At 40.8% G+C, this 18513-nt stretch overlaps 1 protein-coding gene across 4 annotated transcripts in view; it reads right to left on the reverse strand.

The window, feature by feature from the left end:
- LOC131030543 (uncharacterized) overlaps window positions 1-18298 on the reverse strand; it is a 54684-nt gene extending 36386 nt beyond the window's left edge. The window contains exons 1-2 of one of the 4 annotated variants that reach the window (XM_057961402.2): window positions 17577-18298; window positions 17361-17398 (exon numbers count right to left, since the gene is read on the reverse strand). In XM_057961402.2, the coding sequence (XP_057817385.1) occupies window positions 17361-17398; window positions 17577-17966 (428 nt within the window). In that variant the 5' untranslated portion in view covers window positions 17967-18298. The remainder of the gene's footprint in view (window positions 1-17360; window positions 17399-17576) is intronic. The other 3 variants (XM_057961400.2, XM_057961405.2, XM_057961401.2) reach the window with 3 other exon arrangements.
- Window positions 18299-18513: the final 215 nt, after the last annotated feature.

The raw sequence follows: 18513 nt of genomic DNA on the forward strand, positions 1-18513 counted from the left end.
TATCAAGAGTGGAGTAAATTTCAAGACCCCCTTTTACGAGCAAAAAGCAACTTCAAGTGTTACTTCATGATGGCAAATCCTCTTTATATGCTCTTATTAAGCCTATATGTCAAGTGTATTTGATATTCACCTGTTTGTTTTGCAGGAAATGAAGAAAGAAATAAGGAGATCACACAAGAAACGTCCAACGACATGAAGAGAGTCACAAGAAAAGGAGTTTGGAGTTTCAAAGGAGAAAGACAGCGGTGACATCAGAAGTACATCAATACTTCAAAACTAAGATCTACACCTCGCACATCTATGATTGAAGCCTACATCGAGCACGATTGAAGAAGAAGATAGTTTTAGAAGAGTTAATCAAAAGTTTGCTTCTCATCATCATCATCACATTGAGCAACTGAATAATGATCATAAGTACATCAATACTTCAAAACTAAGATCTACACCTCGCACATCTTATGATTGAAGCCTACATCGAGCACGATTGAAGAAGAAGATAGTTTCAGAAGAGTTAATCAAAAGTTTGCTTCTCATCATCATCATCACATTGAGCAACTGAATAATGTTGAGTATCAAGAGATATCTCTCAACATTTCTTCATGATGATGAATCAAATCAAGACTACGAAGTGCAAGATAAAGGCAGAATCCTAGTCATTACTTCCACAAATCAGTGGAGGTCCACATCAGCATGTCTAGGTGCAATGTACCTAACTTACCAGTGATGGCACAAACTCAGAGGCACCTACCCCTGATATCTATTGGTCCACACTTATTAAATGTAATTTTCTCATTGGTCAAATTGAGTTTGTTGTAACAAACCCTAATTAGGGTTTTCATTGTAAAATCTTGGCCATTGAAAGAGATTCAATCCTGGTCGTTCATTGTAAATGAGCTCTTTATAAAAGCTCAGACTCTTCATTTGTAAAGGTTAATAGTTAGTGAATAGTGAATAGTTGGAGAATAGCTGATAGTGAATAGAATAGCTAATAGTAAGTAGAATAGCAATTAGAGTAGATTAAAAGAAGGAAGAATTGTTGGTATGACTTGTAAATGAGATACTCTTTTCATTGAAGTTATGGTGAAATTTGTTTTTTCAACAAGCCTCATGATTCTACTTCTCAATTTATTAGATTGAATGAAGGAATTTGTTGGACGTATTCATGTGGAATCCACCTAATCCATACCACTAGCCTCTTACTGATTGTGAGTGTGCCTTGTGTGGTCAACTAGATTGATATGGGCTTAACTTTGAATCGTTCTACACTCATTGCTTATGCATTAACTTGAATGGTAATTGATGTTTGATGGTATTGATTCAAATATCTTTGAAATGTCCTTAGAAGATTGCATTGAGCTTGTGTCAAATTGTTCTATTTGATGGTGAGACCATGCCTAGTAGGATTCCATAAAGTCATTCATTCATCTTCTTACATTCTAGGTCCTAGCATAGACTTCTCAAACCCTATTCCTTTTGCTCTTTTTTTATCTTCCAGCCGAATAGATAGGATCTAAGTTCCAGTAAATCAAGCATTCAGGCAATCGAATGTAAGTCCCCTTGTTATTCCAACATAATCACATCAACCAACAGAGCTTATCCACACGTAGTGACCCTACATTCGTGAACCTCGAAGTCGTCTCGAATGATCCTTAAGCTAATCTTCAGCATCCGAGAGATTTTGTTCAAGAGAGGACAAGATACTTGTGGTATTTTATTCTGTGTTCGCATGAGCGTAAAAAACACATCAGCACTACCCTATTTTGTTTTTTGATGATGTGGTGTTGCTCATAAACCTGAACACTATTGCATTAAACACAGTTGGGTAAGTGAAATGTACCATGAGTTATGATTCATGAACAGTTTGTGAAACTTGGGACCAAGATTCAATGTTTATTTCTTATCCAAGTTGTTTCTTCATCCAACTATTTCCTCCTCTTCACCAAATATCCACTGCCTTCCTTTTCTCTTACCTTCCTCTTTACTCCTATCCAATTCTTCACCTTTCCAAGCAACTACCACATGCAACCTTCCATTTTTAAACATAAACCTATATTTATTCCTATATATGACTAACCCTTGCAGTAGTGATAAAATCTGTAATACTGAAAACAGTTGAGATGTCCAGTCCTTCTAAAAATGCTACCTCATATTCATTCACTGCAAATTTATCTGAGACCCTAAATAGTCTCATCATATTCCATTTTAAAGCTATCATTAGTTTCCTCTAGGGAGATTTCCTTCCACATAAGCAAAGACCAACTCCCCAACTTCAAAATTCTACTTTATCCTCTAAAAGTAAGCATGTTGCTTAGGACTTTTGTTGCTCATCTTCAAATCATACCTTACCTTTTATGCAATTCATAAATATACCCAGCACTAATTCTTTCCAAGTCACTTTAACTCCTCAACTCATCCACCAATTTCATAAAAAGAATTCCTTTAATCTCTACCTGCTGTCCCAACCTCCTTTACTACTTTTAAATGGTTTTGTTGTTTTCCAACACATTGTGTGACTGTTGTCCACTTCTCTTTTTTCTTTCAATGGACTCAATGCCAGCTTCCTTCCATCCTTTCCAATGTTAAATATTTGAGGCTTACCTTTGTAATAAGCTCAGTCGTAGTGACTTAAGTGGTTTGTTGCTATTGTTATATTTAGTATTTAGAATCTAGGACAAGTCACATTTAAAATTGTCAGTTAGATCTCCCAAACTTTATATTAGGACACATTTACTTTTAACACTTTTGTCCGACACACAGAAAAGTCTTGGTCTAATCCACAAGTGTCGAACAAATGTGCTAACCATAATACCAGAGCATTATGGACTTTCTGATACCATGATGGAATAATAATGTGTTATAGTTTTTGCATTATGGTCTCCTTACAGGTTGAGGATGTTAGAAGGTATGTGAAAAATTGCGGAATAGGGTGTTTGAAGGAATCGTTGTTACACAATTGAGGGCATTAGAAAGGATTTTTTCCCGTGAGTGTTAGACATTGCAAGACTTTTGCAGAGGTTGCTGCAACAATAAAGGTCAAATTGAAGGATAAACAAGGTTGCAAGATCTTGAAGGGCACATAAAGTTGCAAGTTGCAACTAGAGTGTGACTTTGGCGCTATTCACAATCACAAATTCCTTTCTCATTAGCTCTATTTTCAAACATGACTAAGGCATTGTTATTACAGCAAATATCTTGAGGGTTTTTAAACAAATTTGTAGAAGGTTGTAGGATTTTATTAGTCGCTAGGGCATGGGATTTCAGTGGAGGATTTTAGGGCATACCATTTTTACGTGTCCTCACATCAGCTCCAAATAAGGTTGAAGGTACTTCCATTTGCATTCAAAATTTGAATAGTCCAAAAAAATAATTGGGGTTTGAAATTTTCCAAAAAAAAATTGTATGTTCATATTTTTTTGGAAATGAAAATTACATTAGATTAATATTTTGGCCTCAACTTCTGCATGGGAAAGAAAAAATCCAAATGCAATAGATGCAGAAGACCGTGTGACCAACAGTAAATGGAAATGAGAAACCACCTACATCGTCTAAAAAAATCTAGGATAATTTGAATATATTGTTTTGGAGCAAAAGCAGTTAATGCAAAAAAATTCTAAAGCTTCAGCTTCTCGAATTCAAGATGGCTGACGAAGTCACTATGTCTAGTCACATAAGCAATCTAAGCTCTCCTTTGACAACTAATAGAAGTCAATTCTCCAAGGGATGACAAGGATGCCAAATCCATTAGCCACAAAACTAAAGAATAACGCTATTCTATATTAATGAGCAAAAGTGAGAAACAATATGAATAATGTACAAATATATAGATCCCTTGGATGAGTGTGTTGAGATGACACATGTCAAGAGTGTTGATTTTATGGTAGTGATCAGACAGACAATAAATAGCAAAGACAAGAATTACAACACATAACAGCATAACACACAAGAACACAGCAGTACCCTGGGAAAACCTCCCTCTTGGAGGTGAAAAAACCCAGCAAGAAATCTCTGATTATATTAGATTAATCAGTCAGCAGATAATTACAATGGCAGGTGCTTAGGACAACTTATCTTGCACAGTATGATAACAGATCTGTCATTAACAGATTCAGCAGTCCGAAACACAAGATCGCCAGCTCAATATGGAGTTCACTCAGCAAAAAGAAGAGATTCGCTTCTCCTGACTGAGATTTGCACAGCATAGAATGGATTCGCCTCTCCTTGATCAGGTTCGCTGACTTCAAGATCTCAATCTGCTGTTATAGGCTAATGTCCTAATGCAAATATACTTTGCTGAAGATAAGAACAAATTCGCTAATGTATTGCAGAGATAGTTCACTGAAAGAATGATATGAACAATGATAAGTACTTTGTACTTATAGGCGACTTAACCCTTAATTCTTCAAGTCGGCTAGCATATATTAAATTACAATCAAATGTATTGAGGTGGCGCCAAATTGAATTAGGGCCACACATTATACATTAATATAGGTCATGCCCTATATGCAAGACACATTTGGGTTGGCTCTTATAACATGTTACATTTGTACATAACCCAAGTCGCACAAGTAGGACCTAACCCAAGTCCTATTACAAGTTACATTAATTTGTCCAAATGGGGCCACACGTTACATGAAGTCCTTTACATGTTACAATTATAGGGCTGACCTATAACCCGCTCAAATAGAGCCCAATACAAAGGCAAATTGCTAAGGTCGAAGACCCATTAGCAATTCAGTTGACTACGTCGGCCCACCCAAGGGATCCGACCTAGCTATACATCAACAAAGAGGTCCAAGTTAACTTCCAATCAAGAGATGACTTAACTCAATCAAGTGTTATAAAGATGGCCCTTGATTAGCCAATGGTAGCAACTAACTTTAATCAATCAAGAATTGATAAGGAAATCATGGCACTAGATGACCTAATATCAAGGGTTACACATACCATTATTAGCCACCCAGGTGAAAGAAATTAAATATCTTATTATCTTACATAAACTAATAAACAAATGCAATATTGCACTTAGGATATAATACTATCCTAATCAAAACATAATATTACCTAATGCAACTTAGGGAGAATCAGAAATGCATGCAAACAATGAGACCATGTTAGGTACGTGTGTACAAAAATAGTACCCACTACAAAAGAATGAAGACCCTTTCAAAGGAAAGAGAATGAGAACCTCTTAGAAGAGAAGGCATATGAGAGAGTGATCTAGGTAGCCCCCAATGAGTAGCCTCCTACACCAAAGATGGATGGATGATACTGAATGCTAATGACAATTGACTTTCACCAAATAACATTTCTCCCCTTCAAAAGAGATCCACCCATAGGTGCATGCAAAAGGTCTTCCCAATACATGAAGGAACATAAGGGAAGAAAAAAACAGTCTTCCCAATACATGAAGGAAAATAAGGGAAGAAAAAAAAAAGATTATGAATTCTTCAACATGTTCCTTAAATCTCCATGTTGGTGTTCAATACTGTCAATCCCGTACTAGGAATTCCATGTACAAAAGAAAATGACATGTCCAAGGTATGTGGAGAATGAGATGGAACTATTCTCAAAAAAAGATGATGATGCAATTGCTAGAGCATTGTCATTAAAGAGAAAAAACAAGTCCTCAATAGCGTCCTCCAAATTCGAAAGATGGGTTTCAACAAACAAACATGAGAGATCTCTTAAGTAAGCATCACATTGAGTTGCATACAGAAAACGTAAGTAACTTGCTGAAAAGAAGCATTAGATGACTTTGAAGAGTCAACATTGATCTTGGTAAGAAAAAAGAAATGGTGGAATCTAAGTGTGTGTCTTTGTTACTCCATTTTGTGCCAAATTCAAATGAGCATACCATACATCCCAAAAAGTTACTCATATAGATGGCATGAGTACATAAATCTATAGCAGCAAAAATTGTTTGGGGAAAAAATGGCAAACCAAAAGTATAAGATTTTTTGAAAAACTTGGGAAAAATCGGGAAAACATCAGATTTTAAAAAAAAACATAAAAAATTGTAGAAAAAGAAACAAAAACTATTTTTTTAAAAACCTTAAGGGCATTTCCATAACATAGAGATATGCAGAGCAAACAAAATAGAATTTAACCCATGAATTGTAGAAAATATTCTTTTGTTGTTTATATTCATATTGTTGATTAAATAGGCAAATATTCAGTTTACTTTTTAAGAGAACAGTCACCAAATAGTTGTCTAAGTCTGAGATCAAATATTAGCTAAGTCTATTTAATAACTGCGATCAAAACTTAACAAACAACAATCCATCTACTATTAGGAATTTAGTAGAAGTGGACGTCATTTTGAAGTGATCCAAGAATTTCATTGTGATTGAGGCAAGGAGTTTTGTAGGGTTAATTCAATATTTTAGAAAGCTTATCAAATCATATTCCACAATTGCATTGCTTTATATCATAGCAGCAAAAAACGTTTGCGAAAAAAATCAGCAAACCAAAAGTAAAAAATTGGATCACAATATATTAGAATATTTAATTATAGATATATAGAATATGTGACATAATATAGGATGTTCTATATATATATTCTGTTTTTCAACCATGGTAGGAATAATGAGGAATTACAAGTAGGGGAACGGCAATGGGGTCATCTTCTAGGTACAGCACCTCATGGTATAAGACCAAGGAGTCCCACGGGGCCAAAGGGGTACAAGGGTACTGCCTTTGGGCTTAGAAAGGATGGACTTTCGGGGCACTATATTGTGAACGCTCCTCGTGCTCCCTGTCATGGTAAATGAATGCATTAAGAATGTTCAATCATGGGAGGTAGGATAGATGTGGCAAGATTGAGGGGAACAGTTATAGGACACCTCACTAGGTACACCACCTCATATGGATGGCAAGGGCCACATGAGGCCAAGAGGGATGGTATTGTTTACCCCGTGGGGTGTGTTATTAATATTGCATATCAACAGTTAGATGATAACCATAGGATAGAATAGTAATTGGAAACTCAAAGCAATGCTTTCATTAATGCCAAAATGTCTAGTACAATAATCATTCTCTGCATTAGTGTCTCCAACAACAAGTACAAGAGCATATATAAAGACACAGTCGAGGGTTGCGGTTACCACCCGTGGGGAACCGTCATGCAACGGACAACTACCCTCGATGACACTAAAATACTTAACCAACGTAGCTTAAACAAGTAGTACAAAGCCCCTTTTACGACTAACATCATCCCCCCTAAGAAAAGTCATCTCCGGACGACAAGGACAAAAATCCGAGACTAACACAACAAAATAGGGATGAAGTACACTGTATACAATAAGAAAATCACTGAGAAGAAGGGGCTGAGGGGGCGTCCCTAAAGGAGGTAGTTGCACTGCCGATGAAGAAGATGCAGGAACTGCTGACGCAAGTCGAGCCCGAAACTCATACACCTGCTGCGTCCTCGCCTGAAAACCCTTTTCTGCTACCATCTGATGCTCAAGTGCGGATTCACCATTATTGCTTCCGCAAGGAGTTCTTTTTTTCCTTGACATCACAGTCCTCCTGTGCCTAAACCAAACTTGTCTGCAAAACACGCTTTTCAATCTCAGCCTCCACCAATTGCTACTCAAATGATACTATCTCCCTAGCCAATTTGTCCTCGATAGCCACCCACGCTGCCCTCTCGGCATCCAACTCCTAGGTACGTTGAGCTAAGTCTCACACTACTACTGCCTCCACCCTGGTGGTCAACTCTTCCCAAGCCCTCTGTGCATCCACCAAGGCAACCTCACGTCCAACCGAGACATACTCCGAGTTCCTCAAAGCGTACCATTCATGCCTGGAAGTGGCCACAACCCTCTAGCACAAAGGCTAGGAGATGCCTCAAATCCTCCATCACACTCCCCAAAGGCTGATAACTGAACTGAATAACTCCCTGGTGCCATACGACTTCACGTTCTTGCAATGCCTTCCCTCAAACTCTGTTTGTTCGCAACCTCCAAATCCGTCTCCCTCTACGGCTTATGGCTTCCTTGCCAATGCTTAACTTTAGGCTTCTTTCTCACAGTACGGAACAACCCCAACACTTACCATGACTTCTTTGATGCCCTTCACCCAACTCAAAAGTGTATTGTAGCTCAAAAATAAATTGGGGGTCGAGGAGCAGCACCCTCGCGGGGTCTGGGGCAATGCCCCAACGAGGTCGAGGGGCAGCGCCAACACCAATTTACAACCTTCAGAACCACACGGAAGTCCATGGCGCACATCATTTTTGTGATATTTTAAGATGCCAAAAACCTTCTTCTCCACTCAAATTTTTTCAGCGTCCTGGCTCCAAACTCCATTGAATGGTTTTTCAATCTGGTCGTCGTTTTTTTTTTTAATTAAATGCATGCTTGTTTGAATGTTGGTGCATTTTTTCTTTTCACGTGCCATCACCACCATTTATCCTTGCCGTGCCGTGGTATTTTTCCTTTCACCCTTTTTTAAACCATCGTCGCCGTGCTCCTTCAGGCCTACGGTGGTATTCCACCACCGTAGGCCTCCGTCGACGGTGGTTCCACCGTACAGTGGTCTCACCACGGTGGTTCCACCACCACTTGCAAAAAAAAAAAAAATTTCAATTTTTATTTTTAAAATTTAATTTCCTAATGTAATTGTCCAGAGAGTCTTCGGCTCGGGTCCCATGCCTCTGGGATCGCCCTTCATTCTTCTCAATTTGCCTCGCCCGAGAGCCTCCGGCTTTGGTCCCGTGCCTCTCAAGTCGCCTGTCCGGCTTCTCGAGTCCCCTTCCATCCTCTCAAGTCCCCCTCCGGACTCTCGGGTGTCCTTCCGGCCTCTCGGGTCCCCTGCGCACTTCTCGTGGTAGGGTTTCAATTTGGACCCGTTGATGGCAAGTTTATTTTCAATGGCCATCTGAAGACCTGGAACTATAAATTCTACAGGGACCATGGTCTCCTTCCCGTACATAAGAAGAAGAAGAAGAAGAATAAAGATTTTGAAGGTTGCGCTCCCACTTTGGTCCCGTGCCTCTCGAGTCGCCTGCCCGGCTTCTCAGGTCCCCTTCCATCCTCTCGGGTCCCCCTCCGGACTCTCAGGTGTCCTTCTGGCCTCTCGGGTCCCCTGCACGCTTCTCGTGGTAGGGTTTCAATTTGGACCCGTTGATGGCAAGTCTATTTTCAATGGCCATCCGAAGACCTAGAACCATAAATTCTACAGGGACCACGGTCTCCTGCCCGTACATAAGAAGAAGAAGACGAAGAATAAAGATTTTGAAGGCTGCGGCCTTCCACACAGGGTTCCAATCGTTGCCGACACGAATGATCTTGGGATTATCTACGTCACCGAGGTTTGTCTCCTTCAATTTTACCTCTTGATACTCGATGGGTTCTTCCTTCGGGAACTGGTGTGTGGTGATGTCACTCACGGGCATCTCCCTTCCAATATTCTCTATATTCCGGCAGGTACACCTCCTCTGTTACTTGCTCTGGTTCCTCTACTTCGAGCCTGTAGCTCTGGAACATTTCGTAATCCTCCATCTGCTAGTGGAAGAGCCCATTCAATGACCCCATCTCATCCACGGAGCACTCACCTAGTTTGAGAATCCCTTCGTCGTTGGGCTCCATGCAGCCCCATCCTTCGTCCCTCAGGTCGCCTTCTCCTTCACCCTCTAATTCCGAAGATGATGTCAGTTCCTCACTAACCAACTGCATCCCAAGGTCTATGATAAACTTCCTTCCTCCATTCTCCATAGACAGAGTGTTTTTCTTCCAATTGTGGGTGGCCTTGGCTGCCACCAGCCACCCTCGCCCTAAGACCGCATCATACCCTTTTTTCTTTAGTGGGATTACCACGAAGTCCAGTATGAAGGGTTGCGCCCCGATGGTAACTTGCTGGCCCATCAGTGTCCCGATGGGTTTGATTCCATGCTAATCTGCTCTGAGCAGATTGAATGTAGATCTCCACAGCGTCGACTTCCCCAGCTTCCACCATGTTTCTTCTGGAAGAACATTCACTCCCGATCCACCATCGACGATGGTATCGGTTTGAATGGTGCCAAGGATACCCATCTCCACAATGGTCGGGTTCCTTCCAGTGTTACCTGCCAGAAGCCTGGGGTCTATTGCAGACCCCCCAGAAACATCCGTGCGGTGGTTGGTATTGGTGCGTGGTTGGGAGAGATTATTTAGCAACGTTGTTCGTAATTGAGGCATCGTCTAGAGAAGATCGTGTACCTTCACAGGCACCTCCAGTTTTAAAATTTGATTTAGTATAGCCTCCTCCGCCTCCGATCGGCTGGAAGTACCCGTCGTACCCTTCGCCTTCGCACTCTCTAGTATCTCTTTCTCAATTTCTTCCCGTGCTTCCCGTACCCTTCGCTTCTTCGTCTCCGGTTCTGGGCATGTTGCTTGTTTGGCTTGGGCGCGGGTTACGGCCAGCACTTCCTCTTTGGTTTCCTCGATATTGAGCAAGTTGACGTCGGATTTCGGGCAACTGGCGTCTTCGTGGTCTCCCGGTCTACACCATTTGCACAAATATTGTGTGGCCTCTCCCTTCAGGCAGTCTTGGGTGAAGTGCCCCCACTGGCTGCACGCTCTGCATTGTATCATCAGTCGGCCTTTGGAGTCGTATTGGATCCGGCTCCTTGTATTGTTATTGTTGTTATTGTTGTTTCGTCCTCCCCACCGGGTATCTCGGTAGCCTCCCGATGTTGCATTGTTGTTTGCCTGGGAGTTGTCGGTACCGCTCGATGTAGTTGGTTGTTCCTGCATAAGCAATACTTGTTGGTTTCGTGTTTTCATGTTGTAGGGGCATTCCCTGGTGGGATGCCCCATCAACTGGCATATATCACAATAGGCCTTCTTTGGGCAGGAGCCTTTCGTGTGGCCGTCCGTCTTACATTCCGTGCACCAAAGCTCCCCTTCGTCGGTCTTGCTCGGACCTCCCTTCATAACCTTCAGCTCTTTCATCATCCTCAACATGTCCTTCTGCAGGGCTTGCACCTTTTTGCCGGACTCGCCATCACTGTTGCTTCCCTCGGACGAGCTATCCTTCTTTTTCTTCTTGGATGTCCTGGTCTCGCTCTTGAGATCCATCGCTCTATTATATGCATCTTCGTATGAGGTTGGTGGAACAATTTTCATCTTCTTCCGGAGGGAGTGTTTCAGTCCCTCCACGAACAATCTCTTTTTCAACCCATCCGCTGGTTGACCCTCCATTTTCCCCAACAGTTCCTTGAGCCGCCGACTATAGGCTCGGACCGTCTCGTTCTTGTTCTGCTTTGTGCCATAGATTTCGGCTACTATTTCATTGTCGTCTCTGAGGAGGCGGAACTCTATCTCGAACTCCTCCTTTAGGTTGGGCCATGTACCGACTTTGGCCTTATCTGTATCGGAGTACCAGTCGATGGCCACTCCCCTTAAGGTTGTTGGAAATTGTGTTACCCATTCGTCCTGGTCGGTAACACCATTTGCTGACCATATGGTTTCGCAAGTGCAGCAATGGCGGATGGGATCTTCCTTCCCGTCGTCGTTGAACTTCGCCAGCTTCTGTTTACTAGCCATTGATGGGGGTCGTGTCGCCTGTCGTGCACCTGCACCACTCCCACCCGCGCCGGTGGTGTTTGCTGTTTGAGTGACTGGGGGTACGGTGGTTTGTACCAGCATGCTTGGTGAGATGGGTCCCAAGAGGGGGTCCTACTTGTCGTGTGCCTGTGCCTCCTTCGCACCTACGGTCGTACGGTTGCCCTCCCCTCCGTTCTCACCCTCGTCGTTTGTTCGCTTCCTTCGGTGGTCCTCCGTGTGCGGTGTAAGGGATAAATTCCTCAACTGATCTCGGGTCTCTTCGACCAGATTTCTTCGTAGCCTTGTTTCCTCCAAAAATTCTTCGTAGCTTCTCACCCTACGGTGTTCTGGCGACACGTAGAAATCTCCTTCAGCTTCTGTTCCTGCACCCTCCGTGACACCTCCTTGGTTCCCTTCGGGCAACCCTTTGGCAGGTCATCCTTCGGCAAGTTGCAATCTCCTTCAGCTTCTGTTCCTGCACCCTCCGTGACACCTCCTTGGTTCCCTTTGGACAACCCTTTGGCAGGTCATCCTCGGCAAGTTGCCTCAGCCTCCATCTACGTTCTACTTGTTGTTCCAGAATCAAGCCTCTATGTGCAGCCTCCCACTCCTCACTTTGTGCCTTCTTATTTCTATCCTTATTTAATAAGTTGGGCATTAATTCTCGTACATAATGTAGGAGTGTTCTTTATTTTGCCCCTGAGGCTCAAGGTTCAAGTTTCCCGTCGTCGCTTGCCATTACGCTCCTCTTCCCAGCAACGGTTGTTTTCTTCGTACTCCCGGAGTGGTGCAGGAGCACCCCTTCAAGATGATAATCAGGCTCAGAGGAGGAAGGATAAGGCATCAAACATGTCTTTAGGATGTTTTACATGTGTTTCAATCATGCATTGTGTGTTTGTAATAAAAGACCCCATCTTGTGAGCCAAACTCCTATTTTGGCATCTTAATAAGCCAACTAGGACTTTTGGACAAAAGAGGATCAAGAGTGTGTAGGACATAGTTATCCTAGTAGTTTTAGTGCTTCTAGGGTGTTTTAGGAGGGGTTAGTCTTGACCCAAGGCATGAGGAGGCAAGAGGACATTTTGACAACTTTGGCAAAAGTTGTCAAAAGTTGTCATAAGCAACTTTTATGCACTTTTTGCATTTTTGTTTGTTTGAACTCCTCCAACAGCGCTAACCTCTTGTTTTCGGTTGAGAACGGTTGTGGAGTGGTATATACACCTTGTGGATCCAATTCCCAAGGTTAGACTGTACGGAGGAAAGATTTGATGACTGCAAACTAATGAAATTCTAAGTTTTTCCTGCAATTCTGGAGTTTTGGTACAGAGTACGGCATTGTACGGATTGGGGTCAATTCCCAAATATGTGAATTGGTTAGAGTAGAGAGTTACCTTTGATTTGGTTGTGGTTTGAGGTCCAGATCGTGTGTTTTGCTCCTGTTATTCCAATTTTGTTGTAGGTGCTCGGAAAACCAGGGTTTACCTAGGGTTTTACTCCTCCATGGCCATAACTTGCAATTTATCAATATGAGACTCATGGGATTGGGTGAAATGCAAGTATGGCCGGTGTATTCTAAGATTCCAAAAGCCTTTTGCAAGAGGAGCAAGGGGGGTGTGTGTTTGAACCAACCCTAGGTAGACATCTCTATGTGGCTACCTAGTCCTTAAACAAAAAAGTTACCCTTGAATGCAAATGGCGATGATTCCAGGCGTGTAACCCTGGAATCCATGATGGTTTATGGGTCCCCACATGCTCATGGGGTTGTGATTGTATGGGTTGCTCATTTGGACATAGAAGCTTCACAAAGGGAGACCTAGTTAGCCCTTTAGGACAGTTAACCTTCTACCGGTTCAGACCTTTGTTTGCCAGACCTTGACCCTTCCTTTTGGGGAATTGTGTAAGGCCCAAAAGGGTATTTGAATCTGTGATTTGCTTGCCAGGGTGTTTGGAAAAGTTTGGACTTAGGGTCCCTTTACCCGTTTCGAAGGGCTACTAGCAAATAGGCCTAATTGTGAAGGTGCTACAGGGAATGGGGTTGAATCCTTACAACCAATGTTTGATCTAGTCTAGGTGAGTCATGTTTGACCCAAAATAGGTGTGCTAATGGACAGTAACCCTTGGAGGTTTCAAAGTGTATGTTGGAGCAAATTATCCAAGTTGAGTAAGTATGAGTCTAGGAGATTGTGAGATGTTGAACTAATGTTGTACAGCCTTGCCTTGATAGGATCCTATTGTTGCTTTGAGGGGTCAGTGTCATACACTTTGGAGTGTTTGGCAGGATACAAGGAGGGCTCTGCATCACGGAGGACCTATTGGCGTCGCTCCTCACGTTGGGTTTCCTCTCTTCGATGCTGGTGGGCAAGGGTTGCTTGGGCTAGGAGACGCGGGAGTTGGTGCAACAACCTATTTGCCGCCGGACTGACGTTGAGAATGTCCCAGACTACACCCTTGGGTACCTCTTCTTGTGTAGCCTCCCCTCGTACGAAAGTCTCTATAGCCACCTGGAACAGGATCACGAAGTCGCCTGTCAATGTGTTCTCCCCTTCGTAAAGTTCTCTCAGTCGCCTATCATCCCCCTCGATGCTATTGCCAATGGGCTGGCCCACTATCCTCCGTAGGCCATTCATGCTTCGTGGCTACCCATATTCAAACGGCAACGGCGCCAGATGTTTACCCCGTGGGGTGTGTTATTAATATTGCATATCAATAGTCAGATGATAACCATAGGATAGAATAGTAACCAGAAACTCAGAGCAATGCTTTCATTAATGCCAAAATGTGTAGTACAATAATCATTCTTTGCATCAGTGTCTCCAACAACAAGTACAAGAGCATATATAAAGACACGGTCGAGGGTTGCGGTTACCACCCATGGGGAACCGTCGTGCAATGGACAACTACCCTCGACGACACTAACATACTTAACCAACGTAGCTTAACAAGTAGTACAAAGCCCCTTTTACGACCAACAGGTATAACCGTCCTTGGGCCTAGGGTAGAGGATCTCTAGGGCACCCTATCAAGTCACCTTATTCTAGCTTCCCTATGGTTGGATTTCCCCAATAAATTAGAAATATCTCATGATTAAGTTTATGTTCCTAAATCTAGTAGGAAAGTTACTTGGAATTGTCATTGTAGGGTAAACACTAGGGCATTTACAAAAATGGACATTAGACAATTAGCCTTCCCTTTCATTATGAATCACTTTAGAAGAATACATATTAGATTCAGCTTTGAATTGGGTAAAGACTTGTACTAATTAGTTGAGGTGTTTCTTGGATTAGTTTTGGTCTTTTTCTTATTATTTTCCTTGTTACCATAATCTTCCTTATTTGTAATGTTTTGACTTGCCACCAAAGCTTGTGACTTAGATGATTTCATTGTGCTCATTTGGATTAGTTTATTTTGCTCTCTTGTTAGTGCATCAAAAGAAAGCATTTTAAACTCCATTCCTAGTGCAGCTTTAATAGCATTAAAAGAAAAATCAAACATTGAATAATCATGCCCAAGTTTAGAGAATACACTCAATATTAGTTCAATCTTACAATCTTTCAAGTGTGATGTAACTAACTTTAATTGCATGATAAAATCTTGAACATTGCCAAAATTAGTTGGATTAAGACTCATTCAATGAAGATCATATTGTTATTGATGTACTCTAAGCTCATCTATTTGACCAAACAAAGAATATAGTTTGTTCCATATTTGATTAGGAATTTCTTCCTATATGAAAGAGTAGATCATTAGACATGGACACAAAAAGCCAATTAAGCCACTTGCTTTTATCCATCTTTCCCTTAGGTTCATTTTTTGTTCTTTGAGTTATCTTATTTAACCTATTGGCCCTCAATTACATAGTGAGTTTTGTTTTCCAAACAAACTAGTTAGAGGGTGCTGAAGTTGAAACGATTTCTAGGTCTATGATGTTGAGATGAAAAAAGAACCAATTATAATTAGATGATGCAAGAACACCAACCCCCCAGAAGAGAACAAAAAAATAAAAATTATAAAAAAAAGAAAAACACACTTTATACTTAGTGTGGTCTTACAAGCCTATTAGACATTGCATAAAAACAAAAGCAAGTAGGAGAATCAACTACAAAGTACAAATCTAAAACATGGTGCTTGAAAAGAAATTTTTTACGCCTAAAAGTTGCAAAAAGATATATAAGTTATGCCCAATTTCTCACAAAGACAAATAGAAGATTTAAATTGAAATTATAAACAATTTGAGCAAAATCAAATAACACAAGTTGAATCAATGAGTAGGACTCAAAAGGAGCTTTCCAGCACCTATAAAAAATCACAAATTTAACACCCAAGGAAAGATTTCTACCTATCTACATGCAAGCATTTGAAGAGGCGTTAAGAGGGGATCAAGAAATATTGCAATGACACAACAAAGGATTATGCCAAAAGAATATGGGAAGACTCTGGCTGTTGAAAGGTGTGTATAGTCCAAAGAAATCAACAAAGGCTGCATACATTTAAGAGGGGCACTTTATATAAGAATAGTACTTTGACTTTGAAGAATGGCACTTTAAGAAAAAGACACTAAAGTACTTCAGACTAAGTACCTCAAACATGTCTTATACATATAATCCAAGCCCCCACACACCTTACATTGTTCAATCATTTGAACTCTTTTAGTCGAAATCACAAGAATCAAAGTTTCAAACGCTACTTACAATAACAAGGGCATAGATAGTTGGGTACGACCACTACAAATGCCTAGGAACAAAACTTTTTCTACAATAAAGCATCCAAACCATGCACAAAGATTACAAGGGAGCGATGAACCTGCACACTTGAACCTTGATTTTTGCTACAAAAACAAAAAACCTTAGCCAAATGCAAATGATGACTGTACACAACCTCAATCCATGTATTGGAGAAAAGTAACCTAAAGTAATAGGCCATGTTTACAAGTGTTCTTGGTAAATTGAAACCTCTCAGATGCAATGGAACAATCTTTTTTCACTTAGAAGTTTCTTGGAAAAGATGCTCCAAAACCAAAACAAACCCTCATTCCCCATAGCAAGCTTTTGGTAGTCAAAATCAAACAAAATAATCTTTGCTGCTAATTAATGTTATTGTTCTAGACATAATGGTGGGCTCCAAATAGCTCCACCATTCACCCAATACAACAAACACTTAAATCCATGTGCTCTAAAATGCAAAATTAGACCAACCCTAGAACATCATGGCTTTGATACCATCTTAAATTTTATGGTGAATAATATAGCTCAGAACCTAAGGTCTATGAGTTAACAACAAAAATGAGCAAAAGTACAACGAATAATATACAAATATATAGACCTCTTGAATGAGTGCATTGGGATGACAAATGAGTTAACTCAAAATCAAGTGAGACAAAGATGGCACCTACACTTCATCAATCAAAAATTATTGAAGAGGTGTTAGCACTCGATGACCTCAAATCAAAGGTTTATTAGCTACTCAGATTTGAAAAATTAAATATCCTACAGCCTGAGTTAAGTTAACAAAAAATTGCAACGAAACTCTTAGAAAATGGTGCTATCCCAGATGGAGGACAATATTACACCAACAACAATTTACAAAGAAAACAGAAAAGAATATGGTCAATGTTCACCCCCACACATGTAATAGGTGCCCCATTAGCTCACTTTATATATACCAAGAGAACGGGAAAACAAGGCTGTGAGGTGGTTTAGCTACGGTCAAAGCATAAAATGAAGATGATGTTTGACTCACACTGAGTTGAAGCCAACCCCTGACTTCACCCAAGAATCGCCACATCAAAATAAGAAGCAATTAAATAACAACAGTAAAATCGAGCTCAGGACTTACTCTTTATCGGCGTGGTGAAGACAAGATACCAAGGCAACCTGCAGAAATGAAAATCATTTGAGTGTTTCTAACAAAGTTTATATAGATAAATCCCAAAGATATAAAAATCAAAACGTAATTATATTTACATGTGAGCTGAAAAGACAAATTAAATTTTCAAATACTAAAATCAAACTGAAATTTATTTTTTAAATGCACGAATTATAATTCTTTAACCTGCAATCCTGGCTGAAGAATCGACCCCGGTAACTTCTTTTGGTAAGTAACAATTGCAGTCTGCAGATCTACTCCGTCGATTCCATTATCACGGAGCAAATGAAAATCTGCACGGTGTTTAAATTCTAGAAATTTTCCGGTGGAAATGTATTTCTCGATTTCATGCTCAATCGATTCAGCCAATTGTTTACTTGCTCTTATCACAGGGAATCTACGGTGTAATATTTTCTTCTTGCTCAGATGCAGGCAACTGTCATTAGTATTAAAAAACTTATTGTTGGTGTTTGAGGGTTTCGTGCAGCGATATGTCAGTGGGCCGATTCCCAGCGATTTTATCGATTGCCTTTTACACAGCAGCAAGCCGTCATTGAAGCTAACAATGCAGCTCATCTCTAAAAATAAAAATCCTACCGAGCGTTTCTTAAAATCGTGGCACGCTGAGAGACTCAATCTATTTAGTGGTTTCAGGTTTACCCTTCTTTCAATCTGGGGGGGAAATCAAAATCTATCATTACTCTACGACATTTGATAGGAAAAATTTGGAACAATCAAAGGTGATGAAGCATATTGTTGTTTTGTGGACTTTGAGAAAGCCTCTGACAAGGTACCTAGAGATAAACTATGGCAAAGAATGGAAGAGCTGCAGTTCATAGATTATATGAGAAGGTTAGAGCTAAAATCAGAACAAGTGAAGACATGTCAAAGTGTTTTGGTAGCGATATTGGAGTTAAACAGGGCTGCCCTCTATCTCCCATGTTTTTTGGGCTATACATTGACAAGTTAGAAGCTTGGTTAAGCAAAATAGAGGGTGAGGGTGTTCAGTTGGCAGGTTATGTGGTGAAACTCCTTTTGTATGCTGATGATCTTATCCTAATTTCAAAAACAGCTCATGGGCTAAGAGAACATTTGAAAGCTTTAGAAGTCTTTTGTCAAGAGG

The sequence above is a fragment of the Cryptomeria japonica genome, chromosome 6 (genome assembly GCF_030272615.1).
Source record: "Cryptomeria japonica chromosome 6, Sugi_1.0, whole genome shotgun sequence".
Lineage (NCBI taxonomy): Eukaryota > Viridiplantae > Streptophyta > Pinopsida > Cupressales > Cupressaceae > Cryptomeria > Cryptomeria japonica.